This window comes from Haliotis cracherodii, unplaced genomic scaffold, assembly GCF_022045235.1.
Source record: "Haliotis cracherodii isolate W230 unplaced genomic scaffold, xgHalCrac1.p SCAF_5, whole genome shotgun sequence".
Taxonomy (NCBI): domain Eukaryota; kingdom Metazoa; phylum Mollusca; class Gastropoda; order Lepetellida; family Haliotidae; genus Haliotis; species Haliotis cracherodii.
Window position 1 is genome coordinate 8,521,219 of NW_027266308.1, and position 21,759 is coordinate 8,542,977.

Consider the following 21,759-nt stretch of genomic DNA (forward strand, 5'->3'; position numbering starts at 1 on the left):
AAAAACATATCTATGTTCAATTGACCAGTGTTTAAAACTGAGCAATATATTTTGCTATGAGAATATATAACATATCTATGTTAAATCGACCAACTTTAACATTGATCCATATATGTTGCTATGAGAATATATAACATATCTATGTTCAGTTGACAAGCGTTTAAAACTGATCAATATATTTTGCTATGAGAATAAAAAACATATCTATGTTCAATTGACCAGTGTTTAAAATTGATCCATATATTTTGCTATGAGAATATATAACATATCTATGTTCAATTGACCAGCGTTTAAAACTGATCAATATATTTTGCTATGAGAATAAAAAACATATCTATGTTCAATTGACCAGTGTTTAAAACTGAGCAATATATTTTGCTATGAGAATATATAACATATCTATGTTAAATCGACCAACATTTAACATTGATCCATATATGTTGCTATGAGAATATATAACATATCTATGTTCAATTGACCAGCGTTTAAAACTGATCCATATATGTTGCTATGAGAATATATAACATATCTATGTTCAATTGACCAGCGTTTAAAACTGATCCATATATGTTGCTATGAGAATATATAACATATCTATGTTCAATTGACCAGCGTTTAAAACTGATCCATATATTTTGATATAAGAATATATTATGGATATTATGTATGCTGACTTAAAGTGAAAGCAACAGTGTAAAAACACAAAACATAAACAGTACTGATACCTGTAATTATTTTGTCATGTCAGTATCATCTAGCAGAATAATTTTCATTGAGTTTCGGTCTGCTGTGTCAGAGGATAATGTTATGTCTTGGCTCATATCCATATATACATATATCCATAAAAACATATCTATGTTCAATTGACCAGTGTTTAAACTGATCCATATATTTTGCTATGAGAATAAAAAACATATCTATGTTTAATTGACCAGTGTTTAAAACTGAGCAATATATTTTGCTATGAGAATATATAACACATCTATGTTCAGTTGACCAACGTTTAAAAGTGATCCATATATTTTGCTATGAGAATATATAACATATCTATGTTCAATTGACCAACGTTTAACATTGATCCATATATGTTGCTATGAGAATATATAACATATCTATGTTCAATTGACCAGTCTTTAAAACTGATCCATATATTTTGATATAAGAATATATTATGGATATTAAGTATGCTGACTTTAAGTGAAAGCAACAGTGTAAAAACACAAAACATAAACAGTACTGATACCAGTAATTATTTTGTCATTTCAGTATCATTTCTTTCATTTCTTTTGAGTAGTTCTATATCTGCCTTTTGAAAAAACTTGGTTAGTCACAAAGGACATAAAGATTAGAATAAAGGCTTCCCAGGTGGCTGTTCTGTGATCAGTGTGAGAGTGTTCAATCTCGTTAAAATCAGATCTTAGGTCTCGCTATCGCTAAACAAAGATCTGAGAACATACCATTACGGGTCACGTCAGAACGACCTTTCATCTGACCAATCAAAGCGTCGCTTACCAGATCATGAAAGTGACAGTCACATTTTCTAATCATGCAACCTCGAAAACGTTAACACGGGCTATCCCGAACGACAGTTACGGCCTGTACAACTGTTTTCCATCAATCGCTCTCGCTTCCGTGGGATAAACATTTGAACGGAGGAGGCATTGCACAGTATGTGGGAAGCACTACCATACACTCACAACCATAAATTAGCATGATTAGACATTACGGAATTTTCGTTTGTTCATTTTTCAAAATATTAATCGAGAATTGTGTCAACATATTTTTCAAGCGTAGTCTGAAATAAAAGTCGCCAGGTTGAAACAAGTGCCATAAAGCTCGAAAAAGCTGCTTTCTCATTGGCTGATATCGACTTCTTGTTATTCGTTTCAGTGGTCGGTCAAATTTCGCGAAAGGTAGTTTTGACGTGACCCGTAATGGGATGTCCTCAGATCTTAGTGGTTAGTGGAAGCGAGAACTGAGATCTGATTTTAATGAGATTGGAGAGTGTTAAACGATGATTCTGTACTTAAAGCAGACTTCTACTATTCATGCTGTTATCAGTACACCCCCTCATGCTGACAGTGGGTAGATGTAGTGGATGCACAGAACATGGATGCCACAGCTTCATCAACCTGTTCTGTAGCCAGGCAGCATACAGCTTACCTGGCATTATCTCCAATATATATCCTACATGTGTGATAACATGCACTGTACAAAATCCTTTAAATAGTAGACTCAAGTAGAGCAAAAGACAGAGAAATGTACATAATTCCGGACTAGAACACACTGGGGCTGTATATGAGAATGTTTACGTGAAGACATCACATAAAGATGGAGGGATGTAATATGAAAGAATTCCTATCAGGGTCCAGATGGGGTAGTGTAAAGATGTTTAGTGTAAAAAAACAAAACTATCGTAAACACATTTTTGTCGTAAAAGATTAACATAAAAGCCATAAAAAATCCAGCTCAGTATTAACTTTAATGTATAGTGTATTCGTGCTAACCATCTTGTAAAGGTTGTATATACTACTCAAAAGAAGTTAAGGATCACCTGATTCTTTCATATTACAATAGTTAATCTCTCATGTCATGACAGATTAACTTTACCATTATGAAATAATCCTTAACTTCCTTTGAGTAGTATATAACTACGACACTACAAAAATGGCTAAAGGCCCCAAAGTTAACTGACTACTGACCTCCCCCATCAGGACCCTCTGTTATGGACAATAGATACTTTGAAACTTCATCCAACATCTTTAGTGACATTTGTTGATGTTACCATGGTTACCATTAATCAATTCTATACTCTTGTAGTGTGAACTTTCAGCAAGAAACAACCATGCATCAAAATCCAAATTCCAAAATAAAAACTTCTCAATAAATCTGTGAGGAGACGAGACGCAGGACAAACTAGGCTACTGCTATCTGCTATCTGCTAACAAATATTCTCCTACCGATGGAGTCATGTGACAAGTGAAGGAAGACACTGTAAGACACTGTAAGGGGGACTAGTCTAGTAAGGCACAGGGTTGAGGTCCGACTATATACGTGAGGACACAGAGTAAGTCAGGATATAGGTGTCTAACCATGCAGCATATACCTTGCCTTCCATAGACACACCGAGACTGGCAGTCTGGACGATTTTCAAAGCGGTTTTCATTTCCGCCACACCCACCATAATAAAAGCGAGTGCATACACCTCTCTCAGAATCATAGTACCACTTGATTTCATAATCTGAGGGATTGTTACTATTGTCACAGCGAGCGCTATCTGGTCGTTGGTCACACAGAGCTGACGCTAAAGAAACAATGACAGGGATATTAATACAGCATTTCATATCTTTTATAATGTTAAGCTACAATCTCATTAAAATCAGATCTAGTTCTCGCAATGGCTAAACAAAGATCTGAGGACATCCCATTACGGGCCATGTCAGACCAACCTTGCGCAAATTTTGACCGACCAATGGAATGACCAATCAGAAGGCAGCTTTCTCGTACTTTACGGCAAAAATTTCAAATTGGCGACTACGCTTCGAAACATTTTGACAAATTCTCGATTACAAATTTGAAACCTGAACGAAAAAACATTCTGAAATGGCTAATCGATGGTCTAGATTATAAGGATTAAAGTCGTTAAACCCGTAACTATCATTCGGAATACCCCATGTTAAAGTTTTCGAGATTGCATGATTAGAAATCACATTCCGACTGTCTCTTTCATAATCTGGTAAGCCACGCACAGATTGATCGGATGAAAGGTCGTTCTGATGTGACCCTTAATGGGATGTCTTTAGATCTTTGTTTAGCGGTAGCGAGAACTAAGGTCTGATTTTAATGAGATTGGTTCAGCTACTGAATGTAGCGCCTAAATATCTAAAGGCAAGAATACTGTGAGACCATGTGAATGAAACCTCAAGTACTCAAATCTGCTGAGAACGATTCCATACTACTTCCATACCTATTCATTATTTTGGTCAAGTTGAGATATCAGGAAGGGTGACATGTACACATCCCTATGCAGCCATGACCTGAGAGGCAGGGTGGGCACGGGTGACCCAGTCGTCTAAGTCCCTTGGCACGCCAGAAACCTATGATTGTGGGTTCGAATCACGTTCGCCCCGGTTATGTTTCTAGGTTTGTCAGCACCATCCCCGTGCTCGTTGGTTTCACCGAAGTGATGTGGGTGGAAAGCCCGAAGTGATGCAGGTCTCAGACATTTATGGTCCTGACAAACCTAGAAACATAATTGGGATGAACCAGGATTCGAACCCACAATCATAGGTTTCTGGCGTGCCCAAGGGACACAACTCTGCACAGCAAATCGCGGTGCCTTAGACGACTGGGCCCCCCGTGCCTCCCCTCATTTGAGAAAACTGAAAGGGGCACCTGCTATTTTTTCACTGTGAGCAAGGCATCATATACCATGCTTCCTTCTAAAGTGACTGGGACACGGTTTCCCCCTTCCTAACCTGTCTCACTGGCTGTCAAACTGTTGTACAAAATACAGTCAAGTCTCGTTAATCCAACATCGTTGGTTGCACATGATTGTGTCGGATTAACGAGTATGTCGGATTAACGAAATTAATTGATTTGTGATCGAAAATCGGACGTCTTCACGATAGATAATAACCGTGTGTACCTTGTAATGCTTTCTTGTTTACATACCAGTCGACCATGGTGAGTCGACCATGTTTTATATACCTGTTCGTATTTTAAACTGGCTTCATGCACATTAATCTGGCTTCAATTTGTAAACTACATTTGTATAGCTTTGTACATACAGGTTTGAATAGCTTTTCCTGTTAATTGTTAAGTTAATCTCTGCAGCCAGTGCGTATCAAAACACGGGGTTGTGTACTCGCGGGCAGATGACCACGGAGTACGCCGACCACTGTGTCGGATTAACGAGACTGATTAATGTGAGATTTCGGTAATTCGTTGCAAATTAGGTGTGTCGGAGTCGGAGTGCGAGAATGTCGGATTAACAGGACTAAATAGCACTGAATCAATCGGTTCCCATCATTTGTGTCGGATAAAGCCGAATGTCGGATTAACGAGTGTCGGATTAACGAGACTTGACTGTAGGTGAAAATATTGCAAAATATAAAAAATCATATCAAATTTAAAAATGCTCTAACCAAATTGCCCAACACCATATGCAGTAAAGATCTACAGAAGGGTTACCTTACCTTTGACTCTGGGTGCAGGAGTTGTAGTGGTTGTGCGTACAACAGGGGCTAGTGTTCCGGGTTTTCCCTCACAGGTGGCCTGGCATTCCGCCTCAGACCCAAACCTGTTGCCATTGCCAGCACAGCCGGTGTAGATGAACCTGTTACACCTTGATCTGCTGGTGTCATAGTACCACAGGATGTCGTAGCCGTCGCAGGTGCCTCCTGCACGGGGGAGGCTGCAGACGTCGCCACCCCTGCTGCGGTCCGGACTGCGGGACCTGCATCTACGCTCACAGCTCTCTTTAGATTCAAAGTTATTGGGGTTGCCCGAACAGCCACCATAGTTGAATTCCTGGCACTCGTTAGAGGTACTGTCGTAGGCCCATCTCACAATCAGTGCTCTGCATGGTCCTGTTTCATAGGGCAGTATACAGATTTCTGAAAAGCAAATAGGACATAAGGTTCAATAGATAAGTGAGTGAGTGAGTAAATGTTGCTTTAAGCCGCATCAGCAATATTCCAGCTATTCGCTGCTATCAATAGATAAAAATTGAAATAAAAAATGTAATTTTAGTTTATGTCACTGAATAACAACACATTATGCCAATATTGTCCAATCTGTAGTGAGTGAGTGAGTTGGGTTTAACGCCGCTTTTAACAGTATTCAAGTTATATCACGGCGTGTCAGCTTAATGTGGGAGGAAAGCCAGAAGTGATGCAGGTCTCAGACGTTTACCACTTCGGTGAAACCCACAAGCATGGGTATGGTGCTGACAAACCTAGAAACATAATCGTGGCGAACTGGGATTCAAACCCACAATCATAGGTTTCTGGTGTGCCCAAGGGATGCAACTCTGCACAGCGAATCGCGGCGCCTTAGACGACTGGGCCACCCGTGCCCCCTCCAATCTATAAGTCAAGGTCCTGTATCCAGAATGGCCTCTACAATATTTCAGTAACATCACTGACATCAGACATTTAATGAGGATGTTCACTGAACATTTAGACAAGACTTTAGCAGACGTTGCTGTGGCCTACCATATTTGGCGTAATAAGTGCCCAGGGCGCTCTCAAAATTAGAAATAGGGGGCTCTTATTAGAATATTATTTTGTCGAAAAAAACAGAGTTGAAAGATATATTTTGTGGTTTATGCTGACAGCCTGAAATGTATATATACGAGGGCTATATTTTTCGAGAATTTAATTGCCCATAATTAAGGGTGCATATAACACAGTTCGTATTATACTCGAATTAATAAGTATTGTGTACATTGATCAATCGGAAAGGGGCCTAATTGGGATTGTTCACGAGCCATTATTTTAGCAAATATCGCCCTGGGCGCTTATTACGTCGAATACGCTATTTTGGTTGGTTGCTGAGCACGGACAATGCTGTCTAGAAAGGTGCATAGTTTACCTTGTGGTCTGCAAAACGTGTCACATTCCTCCTTGGTGTTGAAGTTATTTTCATTGCCGTTACAGCCGCCGTATGAAAACTCCCGACACACACCACTGCTGTAGTCGTAGTACCACTTGGGTATGCTGGCATAGCACTGGCCGGCCTTGGCCTCCTGGATACACACATCTAGCACAGAGAAAGCAGCATCAGAACACAGCAGGGGAACAACGGGTCGATAGGGCACGATGGTACAAAAGGTCATTAGGGCATGATGGTACAAGGGGTCATTAGGGCATGATGGTACAATGGGTCATTAGGGCATGATGGTACAATGGGTCATTAGGGCATGATGGTACAATGGGTCGATAGGGCATGATGGTACAATGGGTCATTAGGGCATGATGGTACAATGGGTCGATAGGGCATGATGGTACAAGGGGTCGATAGGGCATGATGGTACAATGGGTCATTAGGGCATGATGGTACAATGGGTCGATAGGGCACAATTGTACAACGGGTCGATAGGGCATGATGGTACAATGGGTCATTAGGGCATGATGGTACAATGGGTCGATAGGGCACAATTGTACAACAGGTCGATAGGGCACAATGGTACAATGGGTCATTAGGGCACAATTGTACAACAGGTCGATAGGGCATGATGGTACAACGGGTCGATAGGGCACAATGGTACAACAGGTCATTAGGGCATGATGGTACAATGGGTCGATAGGGCACGATGGTACAACAGGTCATTAGGGCATGATGGTACAACGGGTCGATAGGGCATGATGGTACAACGGGTCATTAGGGCATGATGGTTCAAGGAGTTGATAGGGCACAATGGTACAATGGGTCATTAGGGCATGATGGTACAATGGGTCATTAGGGCATGATGGTACAATGGGTCGATAGGGCATGATGGTACAATGGGTCATTAGGGCATGATGGTACAATGGGTCATTAGGGCATGATGGTACAATGGGTCGATAGGTGATGATGGTACAATGGGTCATTAGGGCATGATGGTACAATGGGTCGATAGGGCACAATTGTACACGGGGTCGATAGGGCATGATGGTACAATTGGTCGATAGGACACGATGGTACAATGGGTCGATAGGGCACGTTGGGACAACGAGTTGATAGGGAACGTTGGTACATTAGGTTGATAAGGCACGATAGTACAACAGGTCAATAGAGCACAATTGTACAATGGGTCGATAGGGCATGATGGTACAACGGATCAAGGGCACAATGGTACAACAAGAGAACAGGGTACAATGGTACAACAGGGTATAACCTGTAATGGGTACGATAGGGCACAACAAGGGTACAAACAAGGGAAAACAGGGTACAATGGGTACAACAGGGGTACATACAAGAATCTGAGTTTCCAGCTTTTGACCTGTGTTGCTATAAGCAAGACACACAGATGAGATTCTCCATTTATCATCCAAATCATTCTTCCAAGTTTTTCAATGTGTGAACAGTAGTAACCGGCATCTTGAGCGTAAAAAGTACAACTAATCAGCTTCAGTGTCAGAAAGATTAGTGATGTCATTTGATTGTAACGTCATGGTAACTGAAGATGCCACAATGGTCTGCAAATCATTGTGATGCAGTTTCACTGTAGTGATATCTCTCATGACATATTGCTTGATCTCACCCAAGTGTCATTGCCTGTAGAAGACAGTTCCGGAAGATAAATGCATTGTCCTACCTCTTGGTTGTGACGGCCTGGGGGCTCGAGTGGTGAAGTATTCTTCAGGGTAGGGAGTGGTTGTAGTCGTCCTTGGAGATGCTGTCACACCAAACGAGGCTGGAAATAGATTGCTTAAGTTGTCCACATGTGATAGCCAGTTAAGAAAGCTAGTTGGGTCTAACAACGCTTTGAATGCTATTTCAGTAATATCATGTGACAGTTAACCCATAGTGAGGAAGGTCATACCTGTGCACTATGTTTGTGACACGCATGTGACAGAATATGGTGCTGACTACGGCTGGGACGGGTAACTTGAGTACCCGGGTCGGGTGGGTACTGAGTAGGACCCAGGTACCCGCAGGACTACCCGCACCCGTGGTTAGTCACGTGATACATTGTATGACAAAAAATATCTAGAACTCTATGGTTACACTACAAGTCACTAATGTTTGCATTTCTTTCTGACTATGAGACCTACAATGGGTACCCGGGTAGGGCCGGGTAATAGGGTGTTGGGGACCCGGGTAGTAAATTTGGACTCGTCCCAGCCCTAGTGCCCTAGTGCGCTAAGACGGAACCCGGTCGTAAAAATGGCCATGAGAGGGGCACGAGTCGCTATTCGGCTTGTCCCAGAATATCACGAGTTGATCACGAATGCAACTGCAGAAGAGACATAAGTCATAACAGCCACTGGTGGCGTTACCATCGCGCCATAAAATTCGAGCATAGTACTGGTGTGGTGATCATGTCTAATATTGAATTAGGTTTATAGATCCAACAAGCAAAGTTTACAGAAATATTCGCAGACAATAAAACATACAATCTAGATCTAATAGAGCAGGGAATACCAACCATCTACAACTTTGACTGCCATGCTTTTGACGTCGCCATCTGGCAGACTACGACAGTAGTACATCCCTGAGTCAGACTTGTCTGCATTCTTAATGGTCATCTCGCTGACCATCAGGTAGCCATTCAAGGACATTGTGATGCCCATACGCGAGGAACTGGTGTCGGTGTTGATACGGTTGCCATCCTTGAACCACTCGATGATACGCGAGGACCCGGAGCTCATTGTTGTGGCATCACACTTGACACGGATGTGGCGACCAACTTTCACATAGTCCTGACCAGTCATCAGCACTGTCACAAAAGCAGCAATATATACATGAAGTTCATGTTCAGTCTGCAGCAAAGATTGTCTGTACTTAGTTCATCTTCAGTCAAATCTTGGTGCACCTCCGTACCCGTTTATGCTTTCCACCAAAACATAACCGTCTCTGAGGTTTTAAGAAAAGTAGGCCAGACATTTTTTCAAACTTAGTTTAATAATCCACCAACTCCAAAAATTTAAAAGTGAAAAAAAATATATATATGAAATGCAATGGGATTTTTCATTCCATAGACCAGAAATAATTAAAATGTTTAAAAACACTCAATTACTGTCTAAATACTATAATTTAAATTACTATAATCAATTCCTCATTTTGAGGAAACCAAATTTTTTAAAATTATTTTAACCTACCAATTTTTGAATTTTTGGCCAATAATCAGTATAGCCAAAAAATAAAGGGTGCCTTTGCATAACATTCAAATTGATGGGTGAAGGAGCTGACCACTTTAGAAACATCAGATTTTCATTCTCCGTTAGGTCTGACAATCAATCAAACATCAAAATAATCAGTTGGTCAACATCGCTATGTCATACATGGTCCAAGTGTTTTCAAACCAGTCACACCAATCTATGCACCACTCACTTGAGCTCTTTTCTGGCTTCACTCCTGGGCTCTCCGTGGTCGTTGTTGTCGGAGGTGCAAATGTTGGTGCAGGAGTAGCAACTCTGCCCCCACACTGTCTTTGGCATTCCCTCTCCGACAAAAAGTTGTTGTCATTACCCTGGCAACCCCCGTAGAGGAAGGCCATGCAGCGCTGACTGTACGTGTCGAAGTACCAGCGTGTGAGCTCCGCGAGACACGACCCCTTGGCTCTGGGCTGCTGACACTTGTTCACATCAACTGAGCTGGTTTTGCCAGCCGAGTTCTTGCAGCGTCCAAGACACTCTTCCTCGCTGTCAAACCGGTTCATGTTGCCGTCACAGCCGCCAAACCAGAATCTATCACAGCGCTTACTCTCTCTGTCCCAGTACCACTTGACCACAAAGTCCTTGCACCGATTTGAGTCTTTGTCTTGTGAACAAGGGTCAAGGTTACCTGAGAAATCAGAGAGGCATCATTGTGTAAAATCACAAAAATAATAAATGGATTTTTCTAATGCACAATAGGCCGTCCATTGAAGCATACTCAAAGCGCTTACAACATTATTACTCTGGTCAATGGATCAGTGATTACAGTAACTACGGTTATAACGAACTCCAAGGGACCACTAGTGAGTGAATGAGTGAGTTGGGTTTAACGACGCTTTTAAAAGTATTACAGTTATATCGCGGCGTGTCAGCTTAATGTGGGGGGAAAGCCAGAAGTGATGCAGGTCTCAGACGTTTACCACTTCGGTGAAACCCACGAGCATCGGTATGGTACTGACAAACCTAGAAACATAATCGGGGCGAACCGGGATTCGAACCCACAATCATAGGTTTCTGGCGTGCCCAAGTGACGCAACTCTGTACAGCGAATCGCGGCGCCTTAGACGACTGGGCCACCCGTACCCCCCCAAGGGACCACTACATTTCGTTCGTTATAAACGTAGTTCGTTTTAAGCACAGTTACAGCATATATACAGCAAATGGACAGGACCAAAAAACAGTTAATTAAATCCATCATTTCGTTATAAGCGCGTTCGTTATAAACGTGGTTTACTGTACTTGATTTTCTTTCTCAGCTCCCCAGGGAGTATACAAGCTGCCCGTAAGGCGCTAGATGGTTATCCGACCCTAACCATCTCATCTTCCTAGGTATCCATGCACTGCTGGGTGTACAGAGGCGTATTTTGAACAAAGTCACTTGCCTAAGGAGACACCACACGCCATGTGCTTCAGTGGGAGGCAGGACTGAAGCCCTAGAAAGTCTCGGGAGTTTTGCTGTCGAACACAGTCACCCGTCCAACTACTCTCTGTGAACAACGCTGCTCAACTTCGCCTGTTACACATTTTTTCGAAGTAATCTTTCACTTTTATTACCTGTTCATGAGGTGAGGTGAGGTGAGGTGAGGTGAGGTGAGGTGAAATGGGGTTTAACGTCGCATCCAAGATTATTGCACTTATATAGCGATGTGCATGCACATGTATGTGTGTGTGTGGCTGCTTGTACTAGTCCGGACTGATGCCGATTTATAGTGCTAGCACACTGAGATACCATGCCGCAGTTTAACATGAATACCCCACTCAAACACAGTATACTGACTCCGAGCCGACCAGTCCTTGTTTTAGCCCCTTAATGCCGAGCGCCAGACAGGGTAACAACAAGTACCATCTTTTAATGTCTTTTGGTATGATGCGGCTGGGGATCGAACCCTGGACCTGCCGCCCTCTGGGCGGACGCTCTACCCTTAGACCACAGAGGCAGTCTACCTGTTCATGAACAAGTGAAAGAAATGGTAACACGAACCTGCAGAGACTTTGGTAGTTTCCACCCCAATGATGACATCCTCGTCACAGCCCTCCTGGTTGTATCCTGTTGCCGCAGTAACGCCATCAGAGCAGCAGCCATATTGTGTGTTCTCGCAGGGCTCTCTACCCGACCCTACTTCACAGCCATACATTTGGGGTCCTGCACAGACACAATGTCAACACTCTTACACATAGTTCAAGTCATAAGTACGGAAGCCTTTTAGGGCCATTTTTTTTTTTTTTTTTTTTCGATACTATCTTGAAATTTCAAGATACAGAAGTTGAAATTTCTAGATACTATCTTGAAATTTCAAGATACAGAAGTTGAAATTTCAAGATACAGAAGTTGAAATTTCAAGATATTAAGTTGAAATTTGAAGATACTAAGTTGAAATTTTAAGATAGTATCAACTTCTGTATCTTGAAATTTCAAGATACTGTCTTGAAATTTCAACTTAGTATCTTGAAATTTCAACTTAGTTTCTTGAAATTTCAACTTAGTATCTTGAAATTTCAAGATAGTATCGAATTTGTTTTATAAACAAATGGCCCTAAAAGGCTTCCGTACATAAGGCATGGCATATTTACAGAAAGAGAGTAACTGTGTTTCATATAAGTTCAATGAAAATATATTTATTTAAATTTAAATAATGCATCTTTCAATATGTATTTATAAAGACATCTCCTTGACTCGTAGGTCGTGATTCCCAATTTGCACATACATGTTCATGCACAGTGCACAATATGGATCTTTGCGTGTTTGTTGGGAGTATGATGCTCACACACGTTTCTTTAATGTGAACAGCACACAATGATTGTTTAGCTATCAGGTGTTTACTAAAACACTTATGTTTCAATCATCTGGTGTCTGCACTGCCTTGCCTGTACAGACGCAAATGGTGGTCACATCCGATATTGACATTGTTAATTGAGTTCTTACACCACCCCTCAATACTGTGTCTCCTGTTACCAGGTATGGGTTTTGTTGATGAATTTCTTATGATAAAACACTGATCAGAAAAATTACCAAATATTACATTATTATTGTCAAAAACATAACATTTATACCACTTTATTTGAAGCATAGTTACTTTTTTTAGTATAGATTAAACTTGTACCGTATTCGACGTAATAAGCGCCCCGCTCCAATAAGCGCCCAGGGCGATATTTGTGAATATATTGGCAAGTGAACAATCCCAATTAGCACCCCTTCCAACTGATCAATGTACACAAGACTTATTTATTCGCGTATAATACACACGCGTGTGTTATATGCATCCTTAATTATGGGCAATTTAATCCTGGAAAAATATATCTGTCGTACATAAACATTTCAGGCTGTCACCATAAACCACGAAATTTATCTTTCAACTCTGTTTTTTTTCACCAAAATAATATTCTAATAAGAGCCACCTATTCCTTATTTTGAGAGTGCCCTGGGCGCTTATTACGTCGAATACGGTATATCTTATTTTATGTATAGAAGTACATTTTCTATTCTGGCGCATTTGAACATTATTAACAGACTCTTGTAATGATTGATAATGCATACCTTGAGCATTAGTGACTCCATCGTCGCAACACCCATACTGCGATGACTGAAATACAAGAATAAAAGTATACAGAAAGTTCTCAAGAGCCTCAACACAGAGGTTGGTGAGGTGAAGTAAAATTGGGTTTAATGCACTTAAATAGCGATGTGCATGCAAGTGTGTGTGTGTGTGTGTGTGGCTGCTTGTACTAGTCCAGACTAATGCTAGTTTGATAGTGCTAGCTAGGGCTGGGACGAGTCCAAATTTACTACACGGGTACCCACCCCCTATTTCCCGACCCTACCCGGGTACTCGCTGTAGGTCTCAAGAGGTAGGTGAAAACTGTCCTATTGTCCTAAGTTTGACTGTAGCTCTGGTAAAATGTGTTTAGATACATGTATGAAACGACCTGGTGTATACACTGAAGTTGAATGAAGTTTTATTTTCATTCAAAATTATAAAAGTCAGAAGGAATGGGTGTAGTCGTCAGGAAGAACTGCTAACATTAGAGACTTATAGTTTATACATAGTTTTAGATACTTTTTGTCATTGAACGATATATCACGTGACTAACCACGGGTCAGGGTAGTCCTGTGGGTACCCAGGTCCTACTCACTACCCACCCGACCCGAGTACCCGAGTTACCCGTCCCAGCCCTAGTGCTAGCCCACTGATATACCATGCCACAGTTAAACAAGTAAAACCACACTAACACAGTGCCACAAGCTGACAATTCCCTGTGTTATCCACTTAAGGCCGAGCCCCAGGCAGGGTGACAATAAGTCCCATCATTTTACGTCTTTTGGTATGACGCAGCTAGAGATCAAACCCCTGACCTTCTACCATCCAGGCATAGACTATGGATCACTGAGGTGGTCTCAACACAGATGATGGGGCATCACATGCAACAATGCATCCACAATGGCATACCATGTCTGCTAACAATACACAGATGTTTTCCCCTATAAAATATACTTAAAAAGACAATTCCAATATCTGAAAAAGATTTTCCAGTGCTGTATACATACATGCTTAAAATAAATATACAAAAAAGGTAGATGTCATGAATATTTTGAGGATATTTTTTGGTAGTAAAGACTAAGCACACAAATTCATAAAAATATCCCCAAACATTTTCCTGATCCCTGAGGTTTGTGGTTGATGGTTATGATGTGAGTGTGTTGCAGGTACCTGACATGGAGCTGGACAGCCTGCATTGTTGGCTCCAGTGGCGGGAGTTCGGCCGTCTGGACAGCACCCGTAGCGAGACGACCGGCACAGGGACCTCGTTGGGCCATCATCGTCTTACAAACATAAGAACGCCATTTTGTTTCACACTTTTCATCCTTAACATTGTGTTGATATATGCAGTGCTCTGTTGGTACTGGTAAGATTTCTATTGAAAGGTTGACAGCAAAGTCACAAATTAAAAATGAAAACAGGCTTGAACTCTGACAAATTGAGAATGCAGAAAGTGGTTCTACAGTGTGTCATGATGCCGCAATACTGCAAACACAACCGCCTAAAAAATCTAAAATACTACAGATCACTGAGTAGTATCAACCCAACACATAATAAAGGGGCTTCTTTAGGAATTTACTATTTTGCTGAAGTCATGTCAGACTATCCTAAGGCCAGGCTTTTTATCTATTTTTATGATTACAGCTTTTTCAGCCAAAAGTCCAGGGTTGGAGGGGGGAAAAAAAAGCCAGATGCATTTTTTTTTTAATGCAGAATGCCTCTGGCATACTTTATGAACATATTCTGTGCTCAAAGACTGCCATTTGTGACGACAAAGCCCCTTGTAACAATAAAAATTCTACCACTTACAAAAAGGGCATTTATCAAGGGAGGCTATTCATGTCCGGCTTCGAGATCAACAAAGATCGATTATGTATCTCTTTACTAGTTTACAACAGTAAATTCATATGTTTTTTGTTAAAAGGTGATGATAACAAATAAAATAACTGACTACGCGGCTATCAGCGGGGAAAAAAATGGGAATCTGATTTATTTTATTTTCACATTTTCGCAAAAATTACAGTAGGCGGGTCTGTAATACGAAAAATATAAAACGCCTGGCCTAATGTTTCTCAAAATTCCATCAAACATAGCATCCTCCTTGGTAGATCTCAATGAATTAGTAAAAAGAAATTAAAGAAAATTCTTTAAGGTCAATGAAAAAATCGTCACCTTCTGAATCAATGTAGGTGGAGTCTGAACATTTCCTTTCACAGTCGGCCTTCGAGTGGTACCGGTTGGCATTTCCACGACAACCACCATAAGTGAACTTCTTGCACTCCCCACTCTGGTGGTGGAAGTAGTACCTCGGCTTGCTAGCCTTGCAAGGTCCCTTAGCTTTGGGCAACCGACATGCACCTACAAACATGGGCACATATGTTACACTGTCAGGTACTAGTCCAGATCATGAATTCAGTTTTCTGTCACTGATATAAGTTGTAAATGGAAGTGCAAAAGAGATATGGTTCATTTTAGTGTAGACAGTAAACTAAAGTCAGATTGTAATCTTTGTTCCTGGGCGAAAATCTGCAGGCAGTCTGTGCACAGAGAGAGTGCATGCACATGTTGTTTTTATTTGTTTGTTGTTGTTTAACCAGAGCTCCAGATAAGCTTTTGGTGTTGTGGGTATTTTACCCATGCATTTTAAAATCATTGGGTATCAGTAATTCTATCTGGGTATTCAAATTTCTGTTACCCACTAGTTTTTACACATGTGAGTATTTAAGTTACATATTTAAAAACACTATTCATCTAGTCTCTGCAAACTGGTGTCATGTAGGTTCGAGAGCTTTATAGGACTCCAAAATACCACGATACTTCTACAAGAAAGTGTGATGGCAAATGATCATGATGTAACTGTCATCGTGGAGTTTGGCAAGGTTGACGGAATGCCCGTTTATAAATTCAAAATAAGTTGCTAATTTGCTAATCGAATGCGCAGGGTTACTTCACAATATTTTGATGATACGCACAAGTTTTATTTTTGTAGCTTATCTGTAATGTCCGTTGCGTATTTGATACACTTGGATTTTATTTTACTGCGTATTTCTGCATTTCTGATGCATATTTTAAGCAGATACACAGCTTATCTGGAGCTCTGTTAACAGTGCACTATTCAATATTCCATCTATGATGATGGTATGTAAATAATTGTGTCTGGATCAGTCAATCCAGTGATTGACATCATGAGCATCAATCTACCCAATTGGGATACAATGAAGTGCATCAACCAAATCAGCAAACCTGATCACCCGATCATGCTAGTATCCTCTTACAACAAGAGAGAGGTGGGGTAGCCTTGTGGTTTAAGCGTTCGCTCGTCACTCCAAAGAACTTGGTTTGACTTCCCACATGGGTACAATGTGTGAAGCTCATTTCTGGTGTCCCCCTACGTGACATTGCTGAAATATTGCTAAAAGCGACGTAAAACCATACCCACTCACTCATACAACATGCAAGGTTGCAGAAGACCAATTCTAACCAGGATCTACACGGTTGTCTCGGTAAATGTCTCACCTGGGCCTTTAACATGAACACAGGATTTTTCACAGTCACTCTGGTTGTTGAAGCGGTTGGCGTTGCCTCCGCATCCCCCGTACCAGAACTGGGAGCAGGTCCCCATCTCCATGCTGAAGTGCCACTGTGCGGAGTAGTCGGAGCAGTCGCCCTTCTCTTGAGGCAGGCCACATGACGCTGCAGACAAAGTGCTCGTATCAGCCTATGTCTACACTCTACCAGAGTAAGTATCTAAACATCCACAGGCTTTAGGACACTATACATTATTTCTTTACCAAGCTGCCCGAAGCATACAGGTACATTAACTGATGTTACTCACATAGAGCCTCAATGTTTTCTGGAATAAAATATACTGTGAGAATGATGTTGCGGCCATAAAATTTCCGAGTCCCGTGATGGGATTCGAACCACAGACCTGATCAGAGGTCGGACGCCTTGTCCACATGACCAAAGAGGTTAACCCCGTCAGCAAGCTGACGGATGTCATCTGGATGTCATGGGATGACTCCACGCCCTGCTACATACCCCCCTGCTACATACTCCCTTGTCAACAGAAGGCACGTCCCGGGCCGGATAGTAGGGTGCTGAGGCTTATTTTGTTCAAATTTAATATGAACGTGCTCAGCCCCACGTTAGGCGCCAATGTTGCGGCCATAAAATTTCCGAGTCCCGTGATGGGATTCGAACCACAGACCTTCTCATCAGAGGTCGGACGCCTTGTCCACATGACCAAAGAGGTTAACCCCGTCAGCAATCTGACAAGGTAAGGATGTCATCTGTGGGATGACTCCACGCCCTGCTACAATGACATCATGCTCTTGTTGTTGCAGTTGATTCTGAGCCAGGAATTCAGACGCCATTCGGAACGTCCATTTTAAAAAGTAAAACTGTTGCAGCTATAGGTCATTATGCAAAATCATAGAGAAAAAATACATTAACCATAACATGGTTAAGTCGGAGTAATCACTTGAACCTTTTGATTCTACCGGTGTCGACAGATTATCAGGATTTCTCCATTACATAAAGTAAGAGGAATACAAATAGCAATTTTCTTTGGCTGTCGATATGGGCACAATCTATAGTAATGTGCGGCACTGTGTTTTGTTATGGGGAGGGCCGGGATGAATATTTAAAAATTAATTTGTTATGATCTTAGATTTATTTTGCCTTAATCCAGTCCATCAGAATGTGTGCTGACGCTCGAAGACACATGAACATTTTCAAGGTCATGGTCAGGTCAATGACTTAGTGCTGGTTAAAAACACGTCTGTCCTTCTAACAACGCGTGTCGTCTGACGTTGATTAGTGAATAATTTGTATTCTCGTATATGCAAGGGGCCGACGTATGGTTCTCAGTAGGAAGTGACAACTTGGAGATGATGGCTTGCGGTATATACAGTTTGACTTTATACATGTAGATATTTACATACAAAAGACACTATGTGCCAGGTCAGCACATAGTGGTAGTGGTTGTTGTCTAGGTGCCCCGGAGCACCCAGCCTAACCCTAGCTAGGCTAAGGGTAAGACCTTTCTTTTTTTCAATCTCTCTGGACCAAGGCTTATATAGCCAAGGTCACCTGACATTTAGTAAGTAATAAATATAAATGTAAACAGTAATTCATCAGTGACATACTTCCACATCTCGTTCAGGATGGCAGACGGTCGATGAACACAAAAATGGAGATTAACAATTAGGATTAGCATCTTATAAATAACAGCAATTGAATGTTTCAAGGCATATAGATGTCATGGCTCCAGGGTAATGAGCCTTTGCAATTAAATGTTCTTCAGACAATGGGTGTCGTAAATCAGTCGCTATGACACTTCATTGGGGGTAAAAATAAAAAGGAACACTGAGGCCAGAATAGACCCACAACACCGTAGTTTACCACTATTCACTCTGTTGCACACATGTGGACAGCTCACATACTGGCATAATAAAGAACTGTTACTAAATATGTTGATCGATTTTGAGGTTTCCCTAAATGGGAGGACATCGTGGTTCCGAAGTGAAAATCTCCAGTGGCATGAAGAAGAGAAAATATGGCAGATTTTAGTCACCACCATTGGGATTATCCCCGACTCACAACCATCTCTAGCAGTAGTTCATTACGGAATTCACTCATATACCACTTGACAGCTAAACCAACACAAACGCAAATATCAAGTTCTGAATCTTGTCATAATGAACCAAGAAATGAGCATCTTCAACAATGGCTGTAAAACAATGAAAGAAGCTACATTAAAATCCTTCCTTATCATCCACTATACTGTGGAAATGTTTCTTTCATTCCACAAGTAGAGAGTCGCGGGTAAAACCAAGGTCTTGCTCCCAAGGCGCTCACCTCAAGGGTTTACAATTACAAGCATGACCGAGGAGGAGTGTTTATCTAGCTTAGATGCCAACAAAAAGAGATCAAATATGTTAGAATGAATTGAAAAAATATGTCAAATGTCGAGTAAAAACAAATATTTGAGTTGGTAGTCCCCCTATAGCTCCCATACAGAAATAGACTCGACCAGCGCCTAGTCAATGCAACACTGGTTTCACATTACACCGAGCGTGTTTCTCTAAAACATGTAGAAGACGATAAAATTTCTTAAGATATCACTCAAATGAGTTTGCACATTTCAGTTTCTGATCATTTTACATGAAACATGGGGGAAAAAAAATATTTAAAAAAAGCAGCAATATAGCTGGAATATTGCGGAGTGCGATGTTAAACAACAAACCAACAAGAAAAAAAACAAAAGTATGACTTTGTAAAGAATTCCTAGAGACGATATAGTGTTACAGCCTTTGAAATTTGAGACTACGAAATTGTGCAGAGGAGTAGTTAACATCCAATGAAGGACGTCCTCGTTGACTAGTAGCAGTTGAGGGCTATAATTCCAGTTCTCTAGGCTTCAAGTGTTCTACAAATTGGAAGTAAATAAAACTGATAGAAAATGAAAGAAATAGGAAACATTTTTGTCTTGTTCAAAGCAGGCCTAGCAACAAACTCTAAAGACTAGTGAAATAAGGTTGACACAAGTCCTCTGGACTAGTCCTAAAAAAATCTCATGTTCTGTGACAAGAAATATAGTTAGCATAATGTTTGTAAAGACCTATTTAGCAGCTATTGGGTTATAAAATTTTAAAAGACCTACATCAAAGGTACAGACTAAAATTATAAAAATTGTAAAAAGTCATCAGGACTTCATTCTGCCAAGAAGCATGTGTAATCTGAGGTTTCCATGGCGGCATACTCAGAATCTTTTGCCATATCATCATTCCTTGAAACCTTAAGTTAGATTTGAAATTAATATATCAGATAATTTGTAAATTCCAAAATACCCTAGTCAAAGACAGCAACAATGATCATTAGAGGTCATATGAATATCAGTTATAACCTCTTACAACAGTAAACAGGTCAGATTATTTGATAATAATATATCAGATAATTTGTAAATTCAAAAATTCCCTAGTCAAAGACAGCAATAATGATCATTAGAGGTCATACGAATATCCGACACCTCTTAAAACAATGGATGACGTAACCGGAGGCATCTAAAGGGTGTCAGGTGTGTACTGAATGTCAGTAGCAACAGAAGTAAGGTGAATCACCTCTCAAACAGTTAAACTCATATTTTGTTTGTGTCTAACCTTTCTCTACGTGTCTGTGTGACCCCGAGATATTTGTGGTATCGGCCCCCTGTCTATCTGTCTTACCCCCTGTGTATGTAATCACCACTGGCCACCCTCATTGCCCTTCGACAAGGGGGAGAATTACCCCCCTGCATTCCCCCAATATACATTTACATTTCAGACAGGCACTGCCAAATGTGTTTGTTATTTTGAGCACTTCATTTGCGATAATGCTTTCTGAAGTTTTCCAAACAACTAATTTTGTTTATCATCTCCTGAAAATTTGACTCGAGGTATCACATGCTCTTATTAGTTTTAAACTTGTTTTTCCTCACCATTGCTGTGTTAATCTGACATCAAGGTAGTGTAGAGATATCAGTGATTATATTTTCCTGCTACACGCGCATTTTATCTCCGAAACATGAGTGAATTTCATCAACAGTTTGTATTTATCATTATCAATGAGATAGCTGTGCTTGAACATGCTGTAACGGCCTGTCTGAAATGTCTGTTGCATGTACTAAAATGTTGGGCAAAAGAAAGTATACACCTATGTGTGATGGTGGCTAAAAATGAAATAAACAAGACATGGTTATTTGATGGTGATGTATTTGATGCGGGTATCATAGCTGCATTTTGGACCTTAAGTTTGCAGTGTTTTGGACTTGTAACTTTTTGATAATATTTGTCATTTCTTGGTAAACAATTTCTCAAGAAAACGTGTGCACAGCTGATGGCGGCTTCTGGCTTAGTTTATGAGACAATACATACAGTAATCTTAATCTATGCATATAAAACAATGCCTAGCAGAACAGGAAATATAATTTATTGGGTAAATCAACATGTCTTGTGATTTTTTATCTCAAATTTCAAATTTGCGTTGACCAAGTTTAATTGTTGTCATGTTTGTTAACCTGAATTCACTGAAGGGAAACGATGTAAATATTTTCTGTGAAAGACAAACACGTTTTTATTGCAAATGTAGGGATTGTGCATGTGCTGGTGATGTGCTTCATTCCGATTCACTTAATGGACGAGGTATATAAATAAGCCTAAGTTTTGAAGCCTTATATGAGTGGTCACTTTATAGACTGCGATATACGGTAGATTCTTTTGCCCTGCAGCTTAGTATACTATCTCTGGTAGATCTAATATGGACCAGGAAATAACATTAACTTTTTTTAACAAACATCTGAAATCTAAATTTGCATA

General features: G+C 40.7%; 1 protein-coding gene across 1 annotated transcript in view; it reads right to left on the bottom strand.

The window, feature by feature from the left end:
- Window positions 1-21,759, bottom strand: part of LOC139442386 (papilin-like) — a 177,724-nt gene that overhangs the window by 8,783 nt on the left and 147,182 nt on the right. The window contains exons 26-36 of the mRNA XM_071223189.1: window positions 16,919-17,095; window positions 15,575-15,760; window positions 14,573-14,685; window positions 13,402-13,447; window positions 11,848-12,009; window positions 10,042-10,494; window positions 9,137-9,427; window positions 8,303-8,401; window positions 6,598-6,765; window positions 5,199-5,618; window positions 3,107-3,304 (exon numbers count right to left, since the gene is read on the bottom strand). Of these exons, the coding sequence (XP_071079290.1) occupies window positions 3,107-3,304; window positions 5,199-5,618; window positions 6,598-6,765; window positions 8,303-8,401; window positions 9,137-9,427; window positions 10,042-10,494; window positions 11,848-12,009; window positions 13,402-13,447; window positions 14,573-14,685; window positions 15,575-15,760; window positions 16,919-17,095 (2,313 nt within the window). The remainder of the gene's footprint in view (window positions 1-3,106; window positions 3,305-5,198; window positions 5,619-6,597; window positions 6,766-8,302; window positions 8,402-9,136; window positions 9,428-10,041; window positions 10,495-11,847; window positions 12,010-13,401; window positions 13,448-14,572; window positions 14,686-15,574; window positions 15,761-16,918; window positions 17,096-21,759) is intronic.